At 29.9% G+C, this 18,403-nt stretch overlaps 1 protein-coding gene across 8 annotated transcripts in view; it reads right to left on the reverse strand.

The window, feature by feature from the left end:
* Positions 1 to 18,403, reverse strand: part of trc (Serine/threonine-protein kinase tricornered) — a 594,883-nt gene that overhangs the window by 19,887 nt on the left and 556,593 nt on the right. For 7 of the 8 annotated variants that reach the window (XM_075372910.1, XM_075372913.1, XM_075372908.1 and 4 more), the window contains 3 exons: positions 4,951 to 5,089; positions 2,674 to 2,848; positions 1,084 to 1,248 (listed from right to left, as the gene is read on the reverse strand). In XM_075372910.1, the coding sequence (XP_075229025.1) occupies positions 1,084 to 1,248; positions 2,674 to 2,848; positions 4,951 to 5,078 (468 nt within the window). In that variant the 5' untranslated portion in view covers positions 5,079 to 5,089. Of the gene's footprint in view, positions 1 to 1,083; positions 1,249 to 2,673; positions 2,849 to 4,950; positions 5,090 to 7,005; positions 7,025 to 18,403 lie in introns of those variants that run through there. The other variant, XM_075372914.1, reaches the window with a different exon arrangement.

Below are 18,403 nucleotides of genomic sequence, written 5' to 3' on the forward strand. Positions count from 1 at the left end.
CAAGGAACACAAAAGATTCAAGATAGTGTTGAATGCAGGCAGTCGCTGAAATCAAAGATCGATTAACTTCCTCCCCAAAAAAAGCTGATATTAATTTACCAAAATCAACCGTTCGTCGGGTAACAGCAAAACTAAACTTACAACCATATAAAAATTCAAACAGTTCATCAACTTCTTGAGCTGGACAAAAAAAATGGCTGGAATATTGTCATTGGTTTCATTAATTCATGCGCGAGGGTATTTATTCTATGGACTAGATTTTTTTTTTCACAAGACAATATTGTGGTTTGATCTGGACATCTCATGGTTTAATCTGGACAGCTATGTAAACAGGCATAACAGTAGGATTTGGACTGGTGAAAATCCCCATGCGTATCATGAAAACAATTGCATCTGCAGTAGGGGACATTGTATGCGATTTCACAAAAAAAATTGATCTTTTCTTTGAGTACACCCTTACTTCAGAACAGTATCAAAATATTTTTTACTGCATTCTTGGAAGAGGAAGATCGATACTGCTCATTCCAACATGACGGTGTAATATCACACTACACAAATTCAATTTCATTAAAAAATTCTTTGGTGATCAAGTTATTGGCCATGGCTTATGGCCACGAAGATCTCCAGATTCCTCAAACAAAGAAACTACAGCAACAAACCACTAACACTTGAGCAACTGAAGGTCAATGTTGAACAAATTGTTTTAAATATAAACCCACAATTCTGAAAACAGTTGCAAGAAACAAAGTGAAAAGGGTGGAAGCATGTATTCATGAAGATGATTATCACTTCCAACATTTACTCTACAATTTATGGTATTGGAAACTTTGGAAATAAAATATTTAATTTAATAACTTACAAACGGCTTTTTTATTTAAATATACCTACTGACAAAGATTGGTTGCATTTTATATGGGACACCTGTATATCAGTATGAGAAATATATTGTTGCACTTGGAACAGTATAAGTAAAGTAAATAAGATTACAACACATTGACTGCAAAGGTCACAAAAAGTTCAAAGTGAATCTATTAATAACTCTTTTATAATAAAAATAAAAAGGAAAAAAATAAGAGAACCGACCTGGAAGCTGTAATACATTTTCACAACCCATTGGTGATCTGCTTCAACTAAGACATCACGTTCTGCTCTAACATGAGCCACTTGTTCCTTTTCTAACATATCAGCTTTACGTAATATTTTCATCGCATAAACATGACCCGTATCTTTCTTCTGTACTAATCTAACCTGAAATTAAAATAAAAAAATGAATAAAACACAATAACAGTTTTTCTGTCTTTTGGTCAATTTTTATAATTTTCATCAGAAATTTGAGATTGGAGAGTTAAAACTTAATACTTTGTATGTCAAATGTTATCTGAATATTTTTATATTTTTTAATAACAAAATATTACACATCTCTTTTTAATGATTATAAAAAGCAACCTATACACAATTTCCACCATAAAAAAGTAACTAGACTGAGCAAAAATCAACATGCAACACAAACATGCAAGTAAAATGATTTAAAAATACCACTCTATTATCAGTACAAATTGCACATTCAACAATAACAAACAACATAATTGTTAGAAGTAAATTCCTTCTGGAATAACTTTTTTTTTTTTTTGTCTTCAGTCATTTGACTGGTTTGATGCAGCTCTCCAAGATTCCCTATCTAGTGCTAGTCGTTTCATTTCAGTATACCCTCTACATCCTACATCCCCAACAATTTGTTTTACATACTCCAAACGTGGCCTGCCTACACAATTTTTCCCTTCTACCTGTCCTTCCAATATTAAAGCGACTATTCCAGGATGCCTTAGTATGTGGCCTATAAGTCTGTCTCTTCTTTTAACTATATTTTTTAGTGGAATAACTTAATAATTTTTTATTTATTATGCAAAAATACTGTTTTCAAACACCATCCTAACTAATATTGCAGGTAATAAATTAGGTTCAATGAAAAATTACACACTAGGATAAATGTTAACAGATATATATATACTTTCCCAGTGGATATAGCTAGAAGAGCTATATATTTTCTATGAATGGGGCATTGATCATATTAATCTTTTTCCTAAATTCATTAATGGGGTGGGGGATATAGCAAAAAAAAAAAACAATTTTGATTTTCTTCAGAAGCATTTTTAAGAAAACATCATTAAAACAGATTTGTAACCTACAATGCAAAAATAGTCAATTTTTTTTCAAAAAATCAACCTCCATCTCTTAAAATTGAAATATATGATTTTGTTCTTTTACTCTGTCATCCTTCAGTTTAACTTTTTTTTTAATTTACACAGAGCTATAAGGAATGGCTACAATTCTTTTTAAATTGTAGACCCCAGATCAAAAATGCAGAAAGGTTTTTTGAATATTCTCTTTTTCTTATTCTTATTTCAAAATTTGGGAATTTTTATGCTTAAATATTATTTTGGCAATCACAACCTGACAGGCATAGCTGGAAAGGTCATTCAATATTTTGCCAGCTTTTTCTTTTATAAGACATGAAAAAATCTCAATAAAAAGGTTAATAAAAGTTATATAGAAATGTTTTTAAAATTGACTTCAAAAATTCATTTGAGGAGAACCTGCTACTTTAACTGAAGTCTGTTAAAAAAAAAGTACAAATAAATATCTTAACAATAAGAATAATAATTATAGCACTACCTCTCCAAAAGCACCTCTTCCAATGACTTTAAGAGGCTCAAAATCTTCTACACCAAGCCTTGATCTTTTAAGCCTAAGGAACTCTGTTTCTTTTTGCGCATGCTGTTGCCGCTTTTCTTGTTTTTGCGCTTCTGATAATCCTTCATCTTTTAAAGACTCTTCCAGTTTTGCTAATCTATAAAAAAACACATTAATAATAAACCTATTAATACAATTATTTTCTCAACGGTTGCAAAGACAATAAATAAACTAGTAAATATAAAAACTGAAAAAGAAACAATTGAGAAAGATCAACACAAAGAAATAAATACAAAGATTCTGTAGTATATTTCACCATTAAATATGGCCAGTTCACATACCAATCTTCCAGTAGTCAGTGAGAGACATCAAATCAAACGAACTGTTAAAAGAAATCTTAAAAATTAGTTATTTAAATATTTTAAACAACTGCAGAAATATTTTCAAACAAAACAAAATGGAAAATATGAATTGAAATTGCAGAAAATGTCATGTTTTATTGCAATATAAAAAATAAATTTAATCATTAACAGAAAAAAAATTAACTAGTACTCCCACGGGTAATAAAAATCAACAAATGTGAACTGGTAATAGTGAAAGAAAACAACTGTCTGTTAATAATAGCACAAAAATTAAATATTGAAATATTAAATATTAAAAATTAAATATTAAAAAGTTAAATATTGATATAATAAATTGTAATGAAATGAAAAAAATCAGTTTTTTTAAAATCAAATAAATGAAAATTTGTACAGAAATAATGATAATTACAATGATCCAAAATCAATTCTAAGGAAAAATAAATGTTAAAAAATAGGAATTTATATTAAACCTTATTTAGAAGTCATTTAACATTTTTATAAAATAAGACGAAATGAAGAGTAAAAGAAAATAAAAGTCTTAAGCTGGAAGAGTGAAAATTGCAAATTAGCATCATGCTTAAAACAATATTTTCTAAGACATTTTGACATCCCTGAATCCAACTAGTTTTGCTGTGACATCTGTACATATGTATGTATCTCGCATAACTCAAAAACAACTAGCTGTAGGATGTTGAAATATTGGATTTTAGGACTTTGTAACAAGTTGTTGTGCACCTTCCCTTTTGATTGCAATCAACTGAACCAAAAGGGTCCAAAAAAAAGCCTAAAATCCAAAACATTTAATTTTAGACTTTTTCTTAACTGCAGTAATAATTTACTTATTTCATTGGTTCCAGAATTATAGCAAAATAAAATTATAATTAATGAAATATTTGATCTTACAAGGGGAAGGCATATCGGTTTGAATTAAACTTCATCTCCTTTGTTTAACTTTTCTTTTTTTTTAATTTAAATATATTGATTTATTAATAATTATTAACCTCAGATTGTAAAAAAAAAACTTTTACAACAAATAATTCAATAACAATTACTGAAAAATATCAGAAGTTATTAATGAAATAAAATTTTAAGAACTATCAATTTTAAAAAAATGTTATGTAATTTAATAAGCGTAAAGGAAATTATGTAGTGTCCACATCAGATTTTTTTAAATTTTATTTTCCTATTTTGTATGTTAAAATCTGTTCAACTAGTTAAAAATAAGCAAATTGAGATTTAAAGCAATTTGGATACTAGATAATGGATACCACTGGTGTACTTAGGTGGTTGGGTTCAATTAGCCACAAATCTCAGGAATGGTTGGCCTGAATCTATACAAGATTACACCTCATTTGAATGTTATACATATCATCCTCATCTCATTTGGCCATGGGAGGGGCTGCTTATTGTTCATTAACCTGACAAGACTGCATTGCAATCTGAAAAAAATTATAAATATTAGAAAAAACAATTTTTTTAAAATCCATAATTTTTAAAATAAAAATGTCATTAGATCAAGAGAGTCCATCAGCTAGGACCCAAATTTTTTTACCTCATTAATATTTTAAAACCTTATGTGTATTTTTAAAATAAAAATAGTCAAGGTCAAAACCATAACAAGAAAACATATGGAAATTTAAATCTTAACCATCAACAATAAAGATAATAAATATTATCCTTAACAATTATTAAATAAGGAATTAATTGTTACAATCATGTAAGAAGAAAATAACAAAGAACAATGAACAATACTGGACGACTTTTGACATAAAAATAAAAGAGTAAGGATTTTATGGATTTAAGAAGAAGTGAAAAACACATTCAGAATACAACTAGAAAATAAAAATAATTATTTTAAATAATAATGTCATGCAAACAGGGGGCACTCTCTATTAACCTCTGTTTGCGTTCCACATGCTGGGCTATTAGGTTGCTGTAGTAATTTTCCAATGTGACCTTGGCTTTGGTTGCCTTATCCAAGGTGTGCCCACTGAACCGGATTGTGTTCTCCGCCGCCGTTGTCATCTCCAGGATACCTACACATAATAAAATTGTAAAGTTAAAAAAATGTTTTTTTCTACAGTCCCAGTACGTAGAATACAATACACATTTAATTAATTATACAACTATTTAAAAATGCAGAACATCATCTAGGTTAAATTGTATTTCTTATAAAAGGAGTGAAGGAGTGATAACATTGACAAACAAACTGATTAAATTTATTACATAAAATGATTTAAAAAATTTATTTAAAAATACAGTTGCATGTTTTTATAATTTAGTGTCAAACTAAAAAATATTTTAAAAATAGTTATGTTATATTCTTTCACAAAATTTATTTTTTCAAAGAAACGTTTTACTGCCGAACTCCGTGGCGGAGTTGTAGCAACTCGGCCTTTCGTCCAGAGATTCCCGGGTTAGAATCCCGGCCAAACATGCCAATTTTTCATACACTAAAAATTTCCATTTTCATATTACCACTAATTAGCTTGGAGCTTATGTAACGAATTAATTCATCAAGCAAAAAAAATTACTGCAGTTTACATTTACACTTACAATGCAGATACATCAGACAGATACACACACACCAGACAGTAGTTGAAAACTGGTTGAAGGAAATATATATACATTCATTTAGCCTACAAAAATTTATTTTCAGATTTTAATCTTATTGTCGATAATGTTTACAGTGGGTGTAACAACTCAAAAATTCTCGAAAATCGACTTACGGAATGAAAAGTCGATTTTCGCAATCAGAAACGCAATGATTTTCATAGTACAACGCACTACATGCACAAGAATAAAATTTCAACTCTCTTACCACTGTGACTCGCTGCTTAAGTGCGTATGAAAAATACACATATAGACCTTAAACTGTAACTGAAGAACGACTCAACCAATCTTTATAGAAATTACAAGCACAACTTCTGGAGATTTTCAAGCCACAGTATTTGCATTTAGTTCTATTTCATTCTAAGGGAATGGAATTTTCATATGTCAAACATAAAGAAAATTTAATTTCACCCCCAATCACACCGCGCGACCGAAAGTAATACCGTACTTTTCTACTAAAAGTAAAAAAGTATCTGTAATTTTAAGAAGTACGGCTACAAATGATTTTAACTTTTTTTTTCTTTTTTTTGTATGTTATAAATATAAATGAATAATCAAATCATCCGTGAATAAATAAAGAGAAAATTTTACGCTTATTATCTAACCGTCGACAAAAAAAAAAACACCGAAATCATATTCGGAAAAAGCATACATTTTGTCACTACCGATATCTCAGCTTTGAATTATTAGATGGTTAGGCCTTCTTCATTGCTAATTTACTAAGCTTCTCTAAGTACTTGAAACAAACGTAAATAAAGCTAACGCAATATTAAATTTGACGAAAATTGATAATATAAAATACTTATCGGTCTCTGCTTTATTATAAATTATTTTCAATCTCTTTATAAAAACATTTATAAAAACAAAAAAAGTATTTCGACAAAAATTAAAACAATTTTTTTCATTAAAAAATTTTGAAAAGGTGAAAATTTACGAAAAAAATGCATAGAGTTCACCTTAATTAGAGTAAGCTTAATTTTATTTACTATAAATACGTAGGCCATTAAAAACCATAAAAATTTAACTAGGAAAGTTTTACCGAGCTTGTGAAAATAATAAAGCAGATATGTATGCAAAATGAAAAACCATTTGCCCTTTAACTGTAAAATAAATAAATATATGTACACGTACTTTTTGAAGTACAAATATAAACTAAATTTAAGATACAAAAACGGACAGAACTGAAATAACGTATTCGAGGAAAACCACTTAGTGAATTAAATATTTTCCTTTATAAAATAAATTCTTTATAAATAGAAAAAACACAACACCAAACAAGGTAAAAACAATAGAAAATAATGAAATTAATATTCCACAAAAACATTTTTAAAAAACTTACCTTAAATTATAAAATAATAATAATCGTGAAAATGAAAAACTAAGTTAATAACGACCGAAACAACAGGAATAACTGTAATCTGTTAACCAGTTACGTACAACATCGACAGCTTTCAGTAAGAGATATCAACCTATTACAAAAATAACAAAACCGATCGATAAAATTAACGTTAGACAAGTTCATTTTTACTACTAAAATAACTGACACGACAATCTCGTTTTCATTTTATTTAACTTTCTTCTCGACATTTTATAATGTAGAATAAATAAAGTGCCTAAAATGTTTGATTACCTGAATTTTTAATAATTATTGCTTGCCTAAAATATGTTTTTTTATGGTTACAATTCTGAAAAAAAAATTCAACTAATAGTTAAAACACAATATACAAATATGATATAAAAGCGTATATATCTTAACATTAAAGTCTCAAATCGACTGAATAATTTCTAAAATACGAGGCATATTCACAAAGGGAAGTCGGCTTATACTTATATATTAGCGGGTCTGAACGCAGTTTCAGGCTATTTACGAAGCCACTGCAGTTGTTCGAAGTAGTCGTTTGCCTACCCACCCGGTTGGTCTAGTGGTGAACGCGTCTTTCCAAATCCCAAATCAGCTGATTTGGAAGTCGAGAGTTCCAGCGTTCAAGTCCTAGCAAAGGCAGTTACTTTTAAAAGTATTTGAATACTACAGCGTGGATACTGGTGTTTTTTGGTGGTTGGGTTTCAATTAACCACACATCTTAGGAATCGTCGAACTGAGATTGTACAAGACTGCACTTTATTTACACTCATGCATATCCTCATTCATCCTCTGAAGTAATACCTGAACGGTAATTCCCGGAGACTAAACAGGAAAAAGGAAGAAAAGTAGTAGTTTGCCTGCGGATGAATGCAAATCGCAATGTCCGCGACAATCATTTCTCCCGCCAGTTGTGAAATGCGCGCTGTGATTCGATTTTTGTGCAAAAGGGCCTTCAGGTGATGAAATTCATCGGGAGTTGTGTCTAGCGTATGAACCTACAGTAATGAGTGAAGGAAAGGCTAGACAATGATGTCGAGACTTTAAAAATGGCCGCAAAAATGTGCATGACGAAGAGCGAAGTGGCAGGCCCAGATTCAGACCGACGAATAAGTGAAATCGTTGAATAAGTGAACTGAAAACTGCAATGTGATCGGCGATTGACGATTAGTACTCTAGCTGATGAATTTCCTCATGTTGGACACCTCTACACGACTGTCACAGAAAAGCTCAGACATCAAAAATTGTGTGCGAGATGGGTAACGAAAATGCTTACCGACACAGAGCCAAGAATGTGCAGTGGACGAGCGTTTTTGGACAGCTATCGACAAGATTGAGATGATTTGTTTTCCTACATTGTTACGGACGACAAAGACGTGGATATCCTACACCAATGCAGAATCGAAACAACAGTCAATGCAGTGACGACATTCAAGCTCCCCAAAGCCCAAAAAGTTTAAGCAATCTCCTTTCTCGAGTCGAAAAATGTTGGCTACCATTGATTTCATGGAACGTGGATCAACAATTACAGCTGACGTGTACTGCGAAACGCTCACTAAGACGTGCGATCCAAAATCGACGACGCTGGAAACTGTCGTCCGGCGTAAAATACCTTTACGACAACGCGCATCCTCACACCGCTGCCTTAATTAACAAGAAGATTCATGATCTTCGTTGGGAACATTTTGACTACTCTCCATATAGTCCCGACCTTGCACCTAGCGACTACTTCTTCTTCTTGCATTCGAAAAGCGGCTTGGTGGGCCAACTTTTTGAAAACGACGAGGAACTCAAGACTGCCTTTGTCAACTGGTTCAGTCCCAGGCGGCGAACTTCTACGCAGAGAGGTTAAAGAAACTGGTGCAGCGTTACGAAAACTGCTTAAAACTGAATGGCGATTATGTGGAAAAGTGAAGTTTATATATAGTGAAATCCTCACGAGTTAATTTTTTTTAATGACCAGACGGCCCTTACTTTATGAATATGCTTCGTATTTAATACTCTAGACTGTAAACTCTCAACTTTTTGATGTATTGATGATAAGGTTAAGTTTTTCAAACAAATTTAATCAATCAGGTCGAGACAGTACTTGTTGACTAGCTACTAGATTTTTGCCGATTAATTTGAAACTTAACATCTTTTGTTTAATAATAACGATAAAAAAATAAATATAACTAACTTACGTTACTTCCTCGATTACTTTTCTTTTATTATATGGATATCAGTTCATTATTAGAAATGTTTTACAAAAAATGAAAAGAAAGCACTTCTTTTTTTACGTTTTAACATAAATACTTCATACATCATCTGACCATTAACTGAACTTTTCCCTTTATTCTCACAAAATCTGGCCATTTCACAAAAACGTTTTTCAAGGTATCAACCATTTTTAAAGAAGTCACTATTTCAATCAGAATAAAATCGTTAAAGTTATCATTAATACAAAGGGGACTAAAATGTTAGGATTTCTTGAAAATTACAGCTGCTGAAAGAAAAGTACTGTAAAAACACTGTTTAAAGACAAAGTGCGTTGGCAAATAATTTTCTTACAAGACAAACATGCCATATCGTCCGCAATGGCTCGAAATATTAAATCAAATTTTTATTAAAAAATGACAATTAAACTTTTGTTAAATTGTAATATCTCGGTAATAATAATAATTATATATATATATATATATATATATATATTAGCATTCCGTCGCAGCTTTGCCCGCGCTATGTAGTCACTTGCGTTTCCTGTCGCAAAGAATGTTTAGTCGGTCAGGGCTCGCGTCGCCTGTCCTTTCCGTCTAAACAGAGCTCTGCCCGGCCACATGGAACCCCCCTCCCAGTGTTCATTAGACTCATGCTTGAGAGAAAACAATGAAATTGAAATTAAAGCATATCAGTTATAATCGGTGTATTGTAACTCCTTCAGAGCAACTGTTTGGTCAGTATAAGGCCCACTGATTGGTTTTTAGATTTTTCCCGTCGCGGCTTCGCTCGTGAAATACGTAATCAGGATTAGAAACATAAATTACAATCACAATGTTACCACACCTCAAAAAGATTGCAATAACGATAACATAAAAAGATAAAAATGTTACCCCTTAAAATATTAAAATTCAAAAAACCGAAAATAGTTTTTAGATATTTATCTGAAGAATATTTGTAAGCCCAAATCGAGTGGATATCTCGTTTAGTATAGAAAAAATGCAATGCGGTTATAGAGAAAATTTGCACAATAACTGTTCGAAATGTTCTTGTAATATCTAAAAAACAAATTTGTAAATTTGTTGAAATTCGACCTCGAAAGGGGTAAAGAAAGGTACAAAAATTTCGAACAGTTATTAAAAATTTTCTCTATTTCCGCATTGCATTTTTTCTATACTAAACGAGACATGAAAAAAATCACACACCAAAAATGAAGTTGATATGTTCATGTTACAGAGAAATTAAAAAAAAAAAAAAAAATTATTGTTACTTCATTTTAACCCTTTAAATAAAAACATTTTATAAACTTGGAATTCCAAAAAAAATCCTTTGTTAGTGTGCACTTACACCGTAAGAAGAATGTGTCCAAATTTTGATCAATTTATCTACAGTAATTTTTCTGGACGTTGATTATTATGAAGCGCCTTTGTGAGAGTGTTGGTGTGTATGTGTGTGTTAAGGGAAAGTGTAAGGGTCAATCGGAAATTCACCTCCGAATTTTTAACAAATTTCGACGTTTTACAACAAATGGAGTCAATTAAGACAAAAAAATACTAACTTTTTTAGATGGACGTACATTATACATTATTGCATTGCTTTCGCTAAATATCTCCACTGCAATAACAGATTTTTTTCAAATTTTGTGAAGAAAAATAAGGAACTGTAAAGAAAAATCTTGAAATCGTTAAGAAACCACTTTTCGAAATATAGCTTCAGTTTCTCAGTGCCGAGAAAGTATAGAAATTCCGTTGTTCACATACTATTACTCCACTTAGCAACACGAACAAAGCAGCTGCGCTTTTTTCATTGAAATAGTTGCTTCTTGAAAAATGAACTTTAAAATATTTGATCACAAAACGCCCAAACCGAATATGGACAATGAGAAGATACTAATTTTCATGTAGTAGATAAGGCATATGATAAGAAGTTCTTAGAAGTAAAATGAAATTTATCTGTAATATCCCCGCCTCATCAACCCAATTTATTACTATTGACTAAAATAAGAAATGTTATATCGTCCACGATTAACTAAAATAAATTTAAAAAATTCGAAAATAAATTAAAAATTTTCCGTATTTCTTTAAGCATAACAATTTTTTTTCTCACAGAGATCATCCAGACAAACAGACTTAGGTAGGAGGAATCTGATATATTATAAATCTGATATATTATCACATCCATAAAACGAAATGGCAATGGATGTTATAAGAAGCCTAAAAGGGTGTTCCAGACAGTAAATTTTTTCTAAAAAGATTCTTACATATTTATTACATGCTGAAAGTCATGCCGCGATGCCTATCATTCCGAATATCTTAGTAGGAAGAATATTTTAGTATGGCCATTGGGGAAACTGTTAACATGCAAATATTAAAAATTGTATATTTTTTAACATTTCGTAATTTCACACTGAAAATATCGTTCGATGAATAATAGCAAAAAATAAAACAAATTTCAAAGAATTTATCACTTTGCTTTACATATGACTCCATAGTTGTGGCGGCAATTTGTAAATGTCATGACAGTCCTTACTATTACGTTAATAGTATTTGAATTACGGTCGTTTGGATGACAAACGACTTACGTAGATTACTATATAAAAAATGAATAATTTACTCAAAAAATTGACTCAAAAGTTTACTTTACATTTGAAACTAAATACTTATATTATTATTTTCAATTTTACGATATAAAAAACTTCAATTAATAAATATATATAGTAAATTTAAAAGCTATTAAAATATTTTTTATAGTTAAGTTTTTTAAGAGAAACGTGAATGTAAAAAAAAAAATAAAAATAAAATTATATCAATGAAACAATCTATTTTACAGGAATGGTTATGAAGTAAATTACTAATGGTTATGAAGTATATTATTGAATGGTTATTACATACAACGAATGAATCGCTATATGTTTACTCTTGTAAAATAAAACTTATGGTGATGATGATTCTAATAATAATAATAAAATAGATAAAAACCAAATATTAAAATTAAGAGAAATTGGAGTTTTTTTTTTTTTTTAAGTATTGATTACTAACGTATATTCCACGTTACAACCGATAAAAAAAATTTATTTATAACATTCAGATTTCTGAATAACTACACAAACAATTATTTTATCATTTATTAAAAAAAAAAAAAAAAAATGATAAAATTGTGAGATTTTATGGCATCGACCAAAAATGTTTTAGGTGAAATATATTTGAAGTGAAAACGTACCTATGAAAATGCATAAAAAGAAACTTTATATATATATAGGTAAGAGTAAATCATCTTCTCCGGTTTTTTTACGTTAGCGCTTGTAAAGTAGTATATGGATAAATAATTTAAGCCCATTTTTAAGTATTGGAAAGATATTTTAGATACCCATTATTTCGTAACGCACTACATAATTTTTCAGATATTTTGTTATTAGATCCTTTTATAAATTAAAAAACTGCATAGCATTTTTCCTAAAACATCGCCAATTATAAATTAATTTTTGGCGTTAAGCAGGGCAAGTTGATTAAAACATCTTTTTAAAAATCGACATGATTTTTACAGCAAATTTTATTACTTTCTTGGCAAGAAGCAAAGAATGACAATCGGTCAAAAAAACGGGCTACGGATTTTTTCACTGCTCGACGTTTCATAACACAGGATCCAAAGAAACCAAAAAAAAAAAAAAAAATACATATAGGTGGTAATGTTCGTTCGAATGTATGTACGCGTGGTGGCGAGTTCGATACTTAATAACCTTTGACTGGAAAAACCGATTTTTATGAAATTTTGTACAAACTCGATTATGTGGGGGCAATTTGTTGTTAAAATTTTTTAGTCAATATCTCCAAGGGTGGGATAGATAGTTTTTTACGGTCAATTTTCTAAAATGTTTGCAAATATAACCGCATTTTATATTAACGCTCAGTGTACATGCCTATCTTGTTTTTAAATTGGACCAAAAGTTTCCCATCACCAAAAATAAAAAAAGTTCTCTTTTTATTTATTGTATATTCTTTTTTTTAAAGAATTTGTTTAGGCCTTTCTAGGAATAGCAGTAATACAAGAGACCCCCAAAAAAAATACGTTTGGAGGCAATATTGGAGGATAGGAGAACCGATAAAATATCGATGTTTCTTAAACATTTTTTTGTTTACTTTCATGTAACATTATTTTTCCACTGTGCAAGAATAAATAACCGATATCAAGAAAGTACTACAACTCTTAAGTTATTAAACGTTCAATAATCTATCTCTACAAAGCAACAAAGAATAAAATATCCATTTGAGGATATTCTGTCGTGTATTCACACAGTATTGTATTTGGATTACTTGGGTTAGTTATATTTATATTTTATTACGTAATAACCTTAACTGTAATTTCGATAGAATCAATATTTATTTTAAAAAAATAATACAAAACGTCCGTTGAAATAGAAAACTTCTGATAAAATATGAAAAGTTTATTTCCTATTTAAAAGTGTTACATTAGTTGTACCGCAACAAGACAGTACCTGTTCAGTCCGCTTAATATACTAGGCGTTCTATACTCGAGTAACCGAGGTGTACGTTACGCGACCTTAATGGAGGGGATTTAAGATGCCCATTTAAGTTTTATTATTCTAAATGCAGAAATTAAAGTAATACAGCACCGTGTAATAAAATCTTAATCTGCAATAGGGATAATAACAAAATAATCTGTATGACCTAGACAGACTTATTTTAATAATGATGTAAAATTGGCAAGAAAGTTTTGAGTCGAGATAGTACACCAGGTTTTAAATACTTATTATTTAAGGTTGTTAATCCACATTCAGAGAAAAGCAGAAAATTGCACCGAGCGAAACAATAGAAGCCGGAACTGTTATTATTCAGTATTACACCCCCCCCCCCCCCCTAGTCGCCCCGCCACCACCACCACGCGCGTATACTGTTTGTACCGCAACGGGACTCTCTTCACTACTCCCATTTCCTCTTCAGTCCCACCACTCGACCGAATAACCACCTACAGAACAATTCTCTCCAACTCTTCTTTCTAATCATTGCTTACAAGATCAGTTCAGTGCGCCTTTCTTAAATACTGTACTTTAAGTAGAACAAGATAAAATTAATAGTACTGTACACAATAAATATATCTAAAAACCGAATCCCATGAATGAACTAATTATCTTAAAACCTTCAACACAAAATATAAAATTATTTCCATTTTCCAGAAATATTCTGATGACTTATTTCAGACAATCCAGAATAAGAAAAAAACATATAACTACTTATTTTTAGAAGTTCATAAATAACAAAAAATAAGCTCTTTAAAAGCAAAACAAAGTTATAAGCGTAGGACTATCTCAAAAAATCGAGATTATACACAGCGCCGAAATTCAAAATTATGTCACTTTTTTTTAATCCAATTTCCTTATATAAGTGTAACATTTAGTAAAATAAGATAGCACTTTATTAGAGGTAATCGAAGAAATATTAATTTATCCTTGATACTGAAAACTACGGCTGAATTGATCGGGAATGAAAATCATCGTAACTAACAGCTAAATATGACTGTAATGATAGGGAAAAAATTACCTAACTAGATTTAACATCCTGGACTACCCATTAAAAAGATCTATAAACCAAAATTCCGGTTAAACAATGTCATTAAAAAATCCTTCAAAAAATGGAGAATTTTTAAAACATGACAGTCAAAAAGTATGCTAATTACGTGGTTTTCATGATGTCCTAAAATAATCAGTTTCATTCAGTAAGATCTACACAAAGAAATTAATAAAAAATTATAGCTGCTCTTTAATGACCGTAAAAAAGAAAAACAAATACAAATTTGTGAGATGGGACGTATAAACCACATATTGTAAAAAAATTGGTAAAGTTTTCAACCAGGTCTCTTAATGCTGACTTAATCAAAAAAAAATATTCAACATTAAATCTTCACGTAAGTTATTGGCCTAAAGGACCTTCAATCATGTAAGTAGTAATAAAATTACCAGATAGCAGTAACAAGTCTTCCTACGGTGACAGTTGTAGGGGTATGAAGTATTATTTTAAAAAAAATCTACTTAGCTCTACGAAAAGGTCACCGATTAATGTTATGAATTACAATAAATCGAATGAACCACGAGTTATTACTGAAAAAACCTAAATAGTGTTGAGGAAACAAAAATGTGTTTCACGGATTGTCTTTATTACAAAAAAAATACGGTTTCATGTTAAATCAGATTCATATTATCATTATTAATATTGATTATTTATTACACTTATTAATGGCTTCTATAATTAATCATCACTGTACCAATTAAAATAAATTAAACACTACTTACTGGTATAATACTCCATGAAGATAATATGCAAATGAACAATATTAAAGATCGATAAAAACGTTTTAGAGATTAATCACGCTTACAAATATGAGAGCGTAATAAAATAAGGACGTAAGTAAATTTATTGGGAATTGTTATTGTTAAATCTCGTAAAGAGAATTCAAATAATAATTAACAAAGCAAATAAAGAACAAAATAATACGTTCGGAAGAGATAAATTAATAATTTGAATAAAAGTAAATGTAAATTACTAACATAATTAAACTACGAGTAACACCAAAACCTAGAAAATCCGTTCACATAACGTTCCGGTAAACGAAACCTTTCCATACCGCACGAGACAACATAACCTAACTGGGAAGCCATATTGAACGAAACATTATTAACAGAAAACAGCTGATAAGCATTACCAACCGATCAGGCATACCAACTATCACAATCATCAGACAATTGTTTAACGAAGAATGATGATATCGTGCCCATCGCAAACATATAGTTTGATTTTAAATATATGCATTAATTTAATTGCTTGTATTAATAATATTAATAGTATTGGGTTGTTCATTCTGAATAATACACAGTGCATTGAAAGCAATCTTATATTAACATCAACCGTAATTATAATCATATATTAACAACTTTAATTACTTACAAAATACTTTTTCGATGAAACATGTTATCTAATCTTCTGGCGTAATCTGATAAATAAAAACTTTAGAATGAAGAATTCAAATACGTAAACTGTAAAATTAATTTTAATATTACTCCAGAAAGTTCCGAAGCCAAGATCCAAAATAGGAGAGGGGCAATTTTTTCACTTAAAGAACCTTCACAGGCACCTAAAAGAATTTGTAATTAATAATTTTATCGTAACTTAAAAATAAATTACTACAAAACATAATTAAATCTATTTTCCGTCAAAAAGAAAACAATTTTATTCTAACTTAAAAATATTCATTCGGTTTTTTTACTTATCAATGATGTACGTTATACAATTTACATTTATTAAAAATATTTCTGAATTATGAAAACGGAGTGATAAAAATTGAAATTATTCAGTTAAATTTATGCCATAAATTTAAAAATACAAATGCCGCGTATACTGTATCATATCACATAAAAAATAAATCAGTTACACATAAGAATTATTAGGATCAGTTCTGAACATCTCCAAACAATTATGTTTCTTTTACATCAGAAAATTTCACCTCCTCCGTACAACTCTATATTAAAATTTAAAATATACTCAATACTGTTTCTTAAATTATCTGTAAATCGGTTCTTCTCAAAACTTTTCCTTTATTAACCTCACTAGGCACGTTGATTTTTTTTACTGTTCTAAGTACGGATTTCGAAAAGCATTTTGTTCTTAAGTTTTTTTACTCCCAATATTTCGGTTTTTTCAAATTCCTTCGAGTAGAAACGTATAAACACACAATTACCAGGAGAAAAATATGTAAACCCTGATAACGTAACCAGGTTAATACTGTTGGGAAAATAACAAAGTGTGATAAAAAGTAATTGTGGGGTTGGTAATTGCCTGCGTTAACAATGTTTTAGCTTCAGAAAAAAACATAAAAGGTATTTTTAATTAAATTTTAAAGAAAGAGTAATATCAGACACAAAAATTTATAAATAAAAATATGTCTTTCGTATGAGAAAAACGTATAAACTGAACAAAGCTTTTGAGAGTTAATAAGATTTCGTAATATGAATTAAAAAGACGCTATTTTAGTTTAAATATTCATACCGAGGCCAAGCTGCCGAGCTCCTGCTTCACTCCTACTACTACTATTATTAACGGAAAAAAAAGAATATATGTTACAATGAGCATCGTAAGCACGAATACATGCAAACACACCGAGATGCAGACTAGGTTCGATATATTCAACACTGTACACGCGTTTACAGAGCTGCAAATGTCAGAATGACTCATGCTATAAGCAATATGTAATTACACTACCATGGCTCCACAAAGTCTTGGAAATTCCACACACAACTACTGTTTTTTTTTTTTTACTGTCAGCATAAATGAACTAAAATAGAACTAGTTTTTCCCCCCTCAAGTCAATTTAAAAGAGAATAATTTACATTAAAAGAAATATAAACAAGGAATGCGCGTTAAAAAAAAAAAGGTTGATCCAAGAATTCTAATAATCAGAATTCTCTTAAAGGGTGCAATAGTATATGAACATTATTCAAGTCTACTTTCAGGATCAAATTCAGGTTTTTAGAAGGCTTTATTCGAAGGGATAATTCTACCAAAGTCAAATTGGACGTACGAAAACATTGGATGATGGATAATTTTAACAGAGATAACAGGCGCAAAAAAAAATTGACGCAAAAAGTTACTATTTTATCTACTTAGGTGCGAAGAACAATTTTTCAGAATTTCTTAAAATAAATCCAAATACATCACAATGTAAACCAGAACAACGCACCGTATTAAAATTCCTTTTCCGGGCTTAAATAAATTTATGGATGGGATACCAGTTACAACGTACTTATAGGATGATTTTTTTAAGATGCCTCAAACTTGAAAAATCAGTAGTGGCAGCACAAAAATTAATCAAAATAATTAACTTTTTCCCGTTAAATGAAAAAAAGATAATTTTTGGTACTTTAATTTCAATTCAAGGTAAGTGAAATTAAACAAGTTTTATACTTGTTTAATTTTAAGTTTTCAAAAATTCCAATAATGGTGGACTGTTCTGATTGAACTTATGTGAAAATTTATCATTTTGAATATGCAATTGGTACATAAAATTACAATTAAAAAAAATATATACATTGAATTATGATGTAAATGTGTTTATAAAGAACTACGTACGCTATTTTATTTTTTTTTTAAATATAGTATTGCAAAACTCCAATAAT

Source organism: Lycorma delicatula, chromosome 8, assembly GCF_047948215.1.
Source record: "Lycorma delicatula isolate Av1 chromosome 8, ASM4794821v1, whole genome shotgun sequence".
In the NCBI taxonomy this organism is placed as follows: Eukaryota; Metazoa; Arthropoda; class Insecta; order Hemiptera; family Fulgoridae; genus Lycorma; species Lycorma delicatula.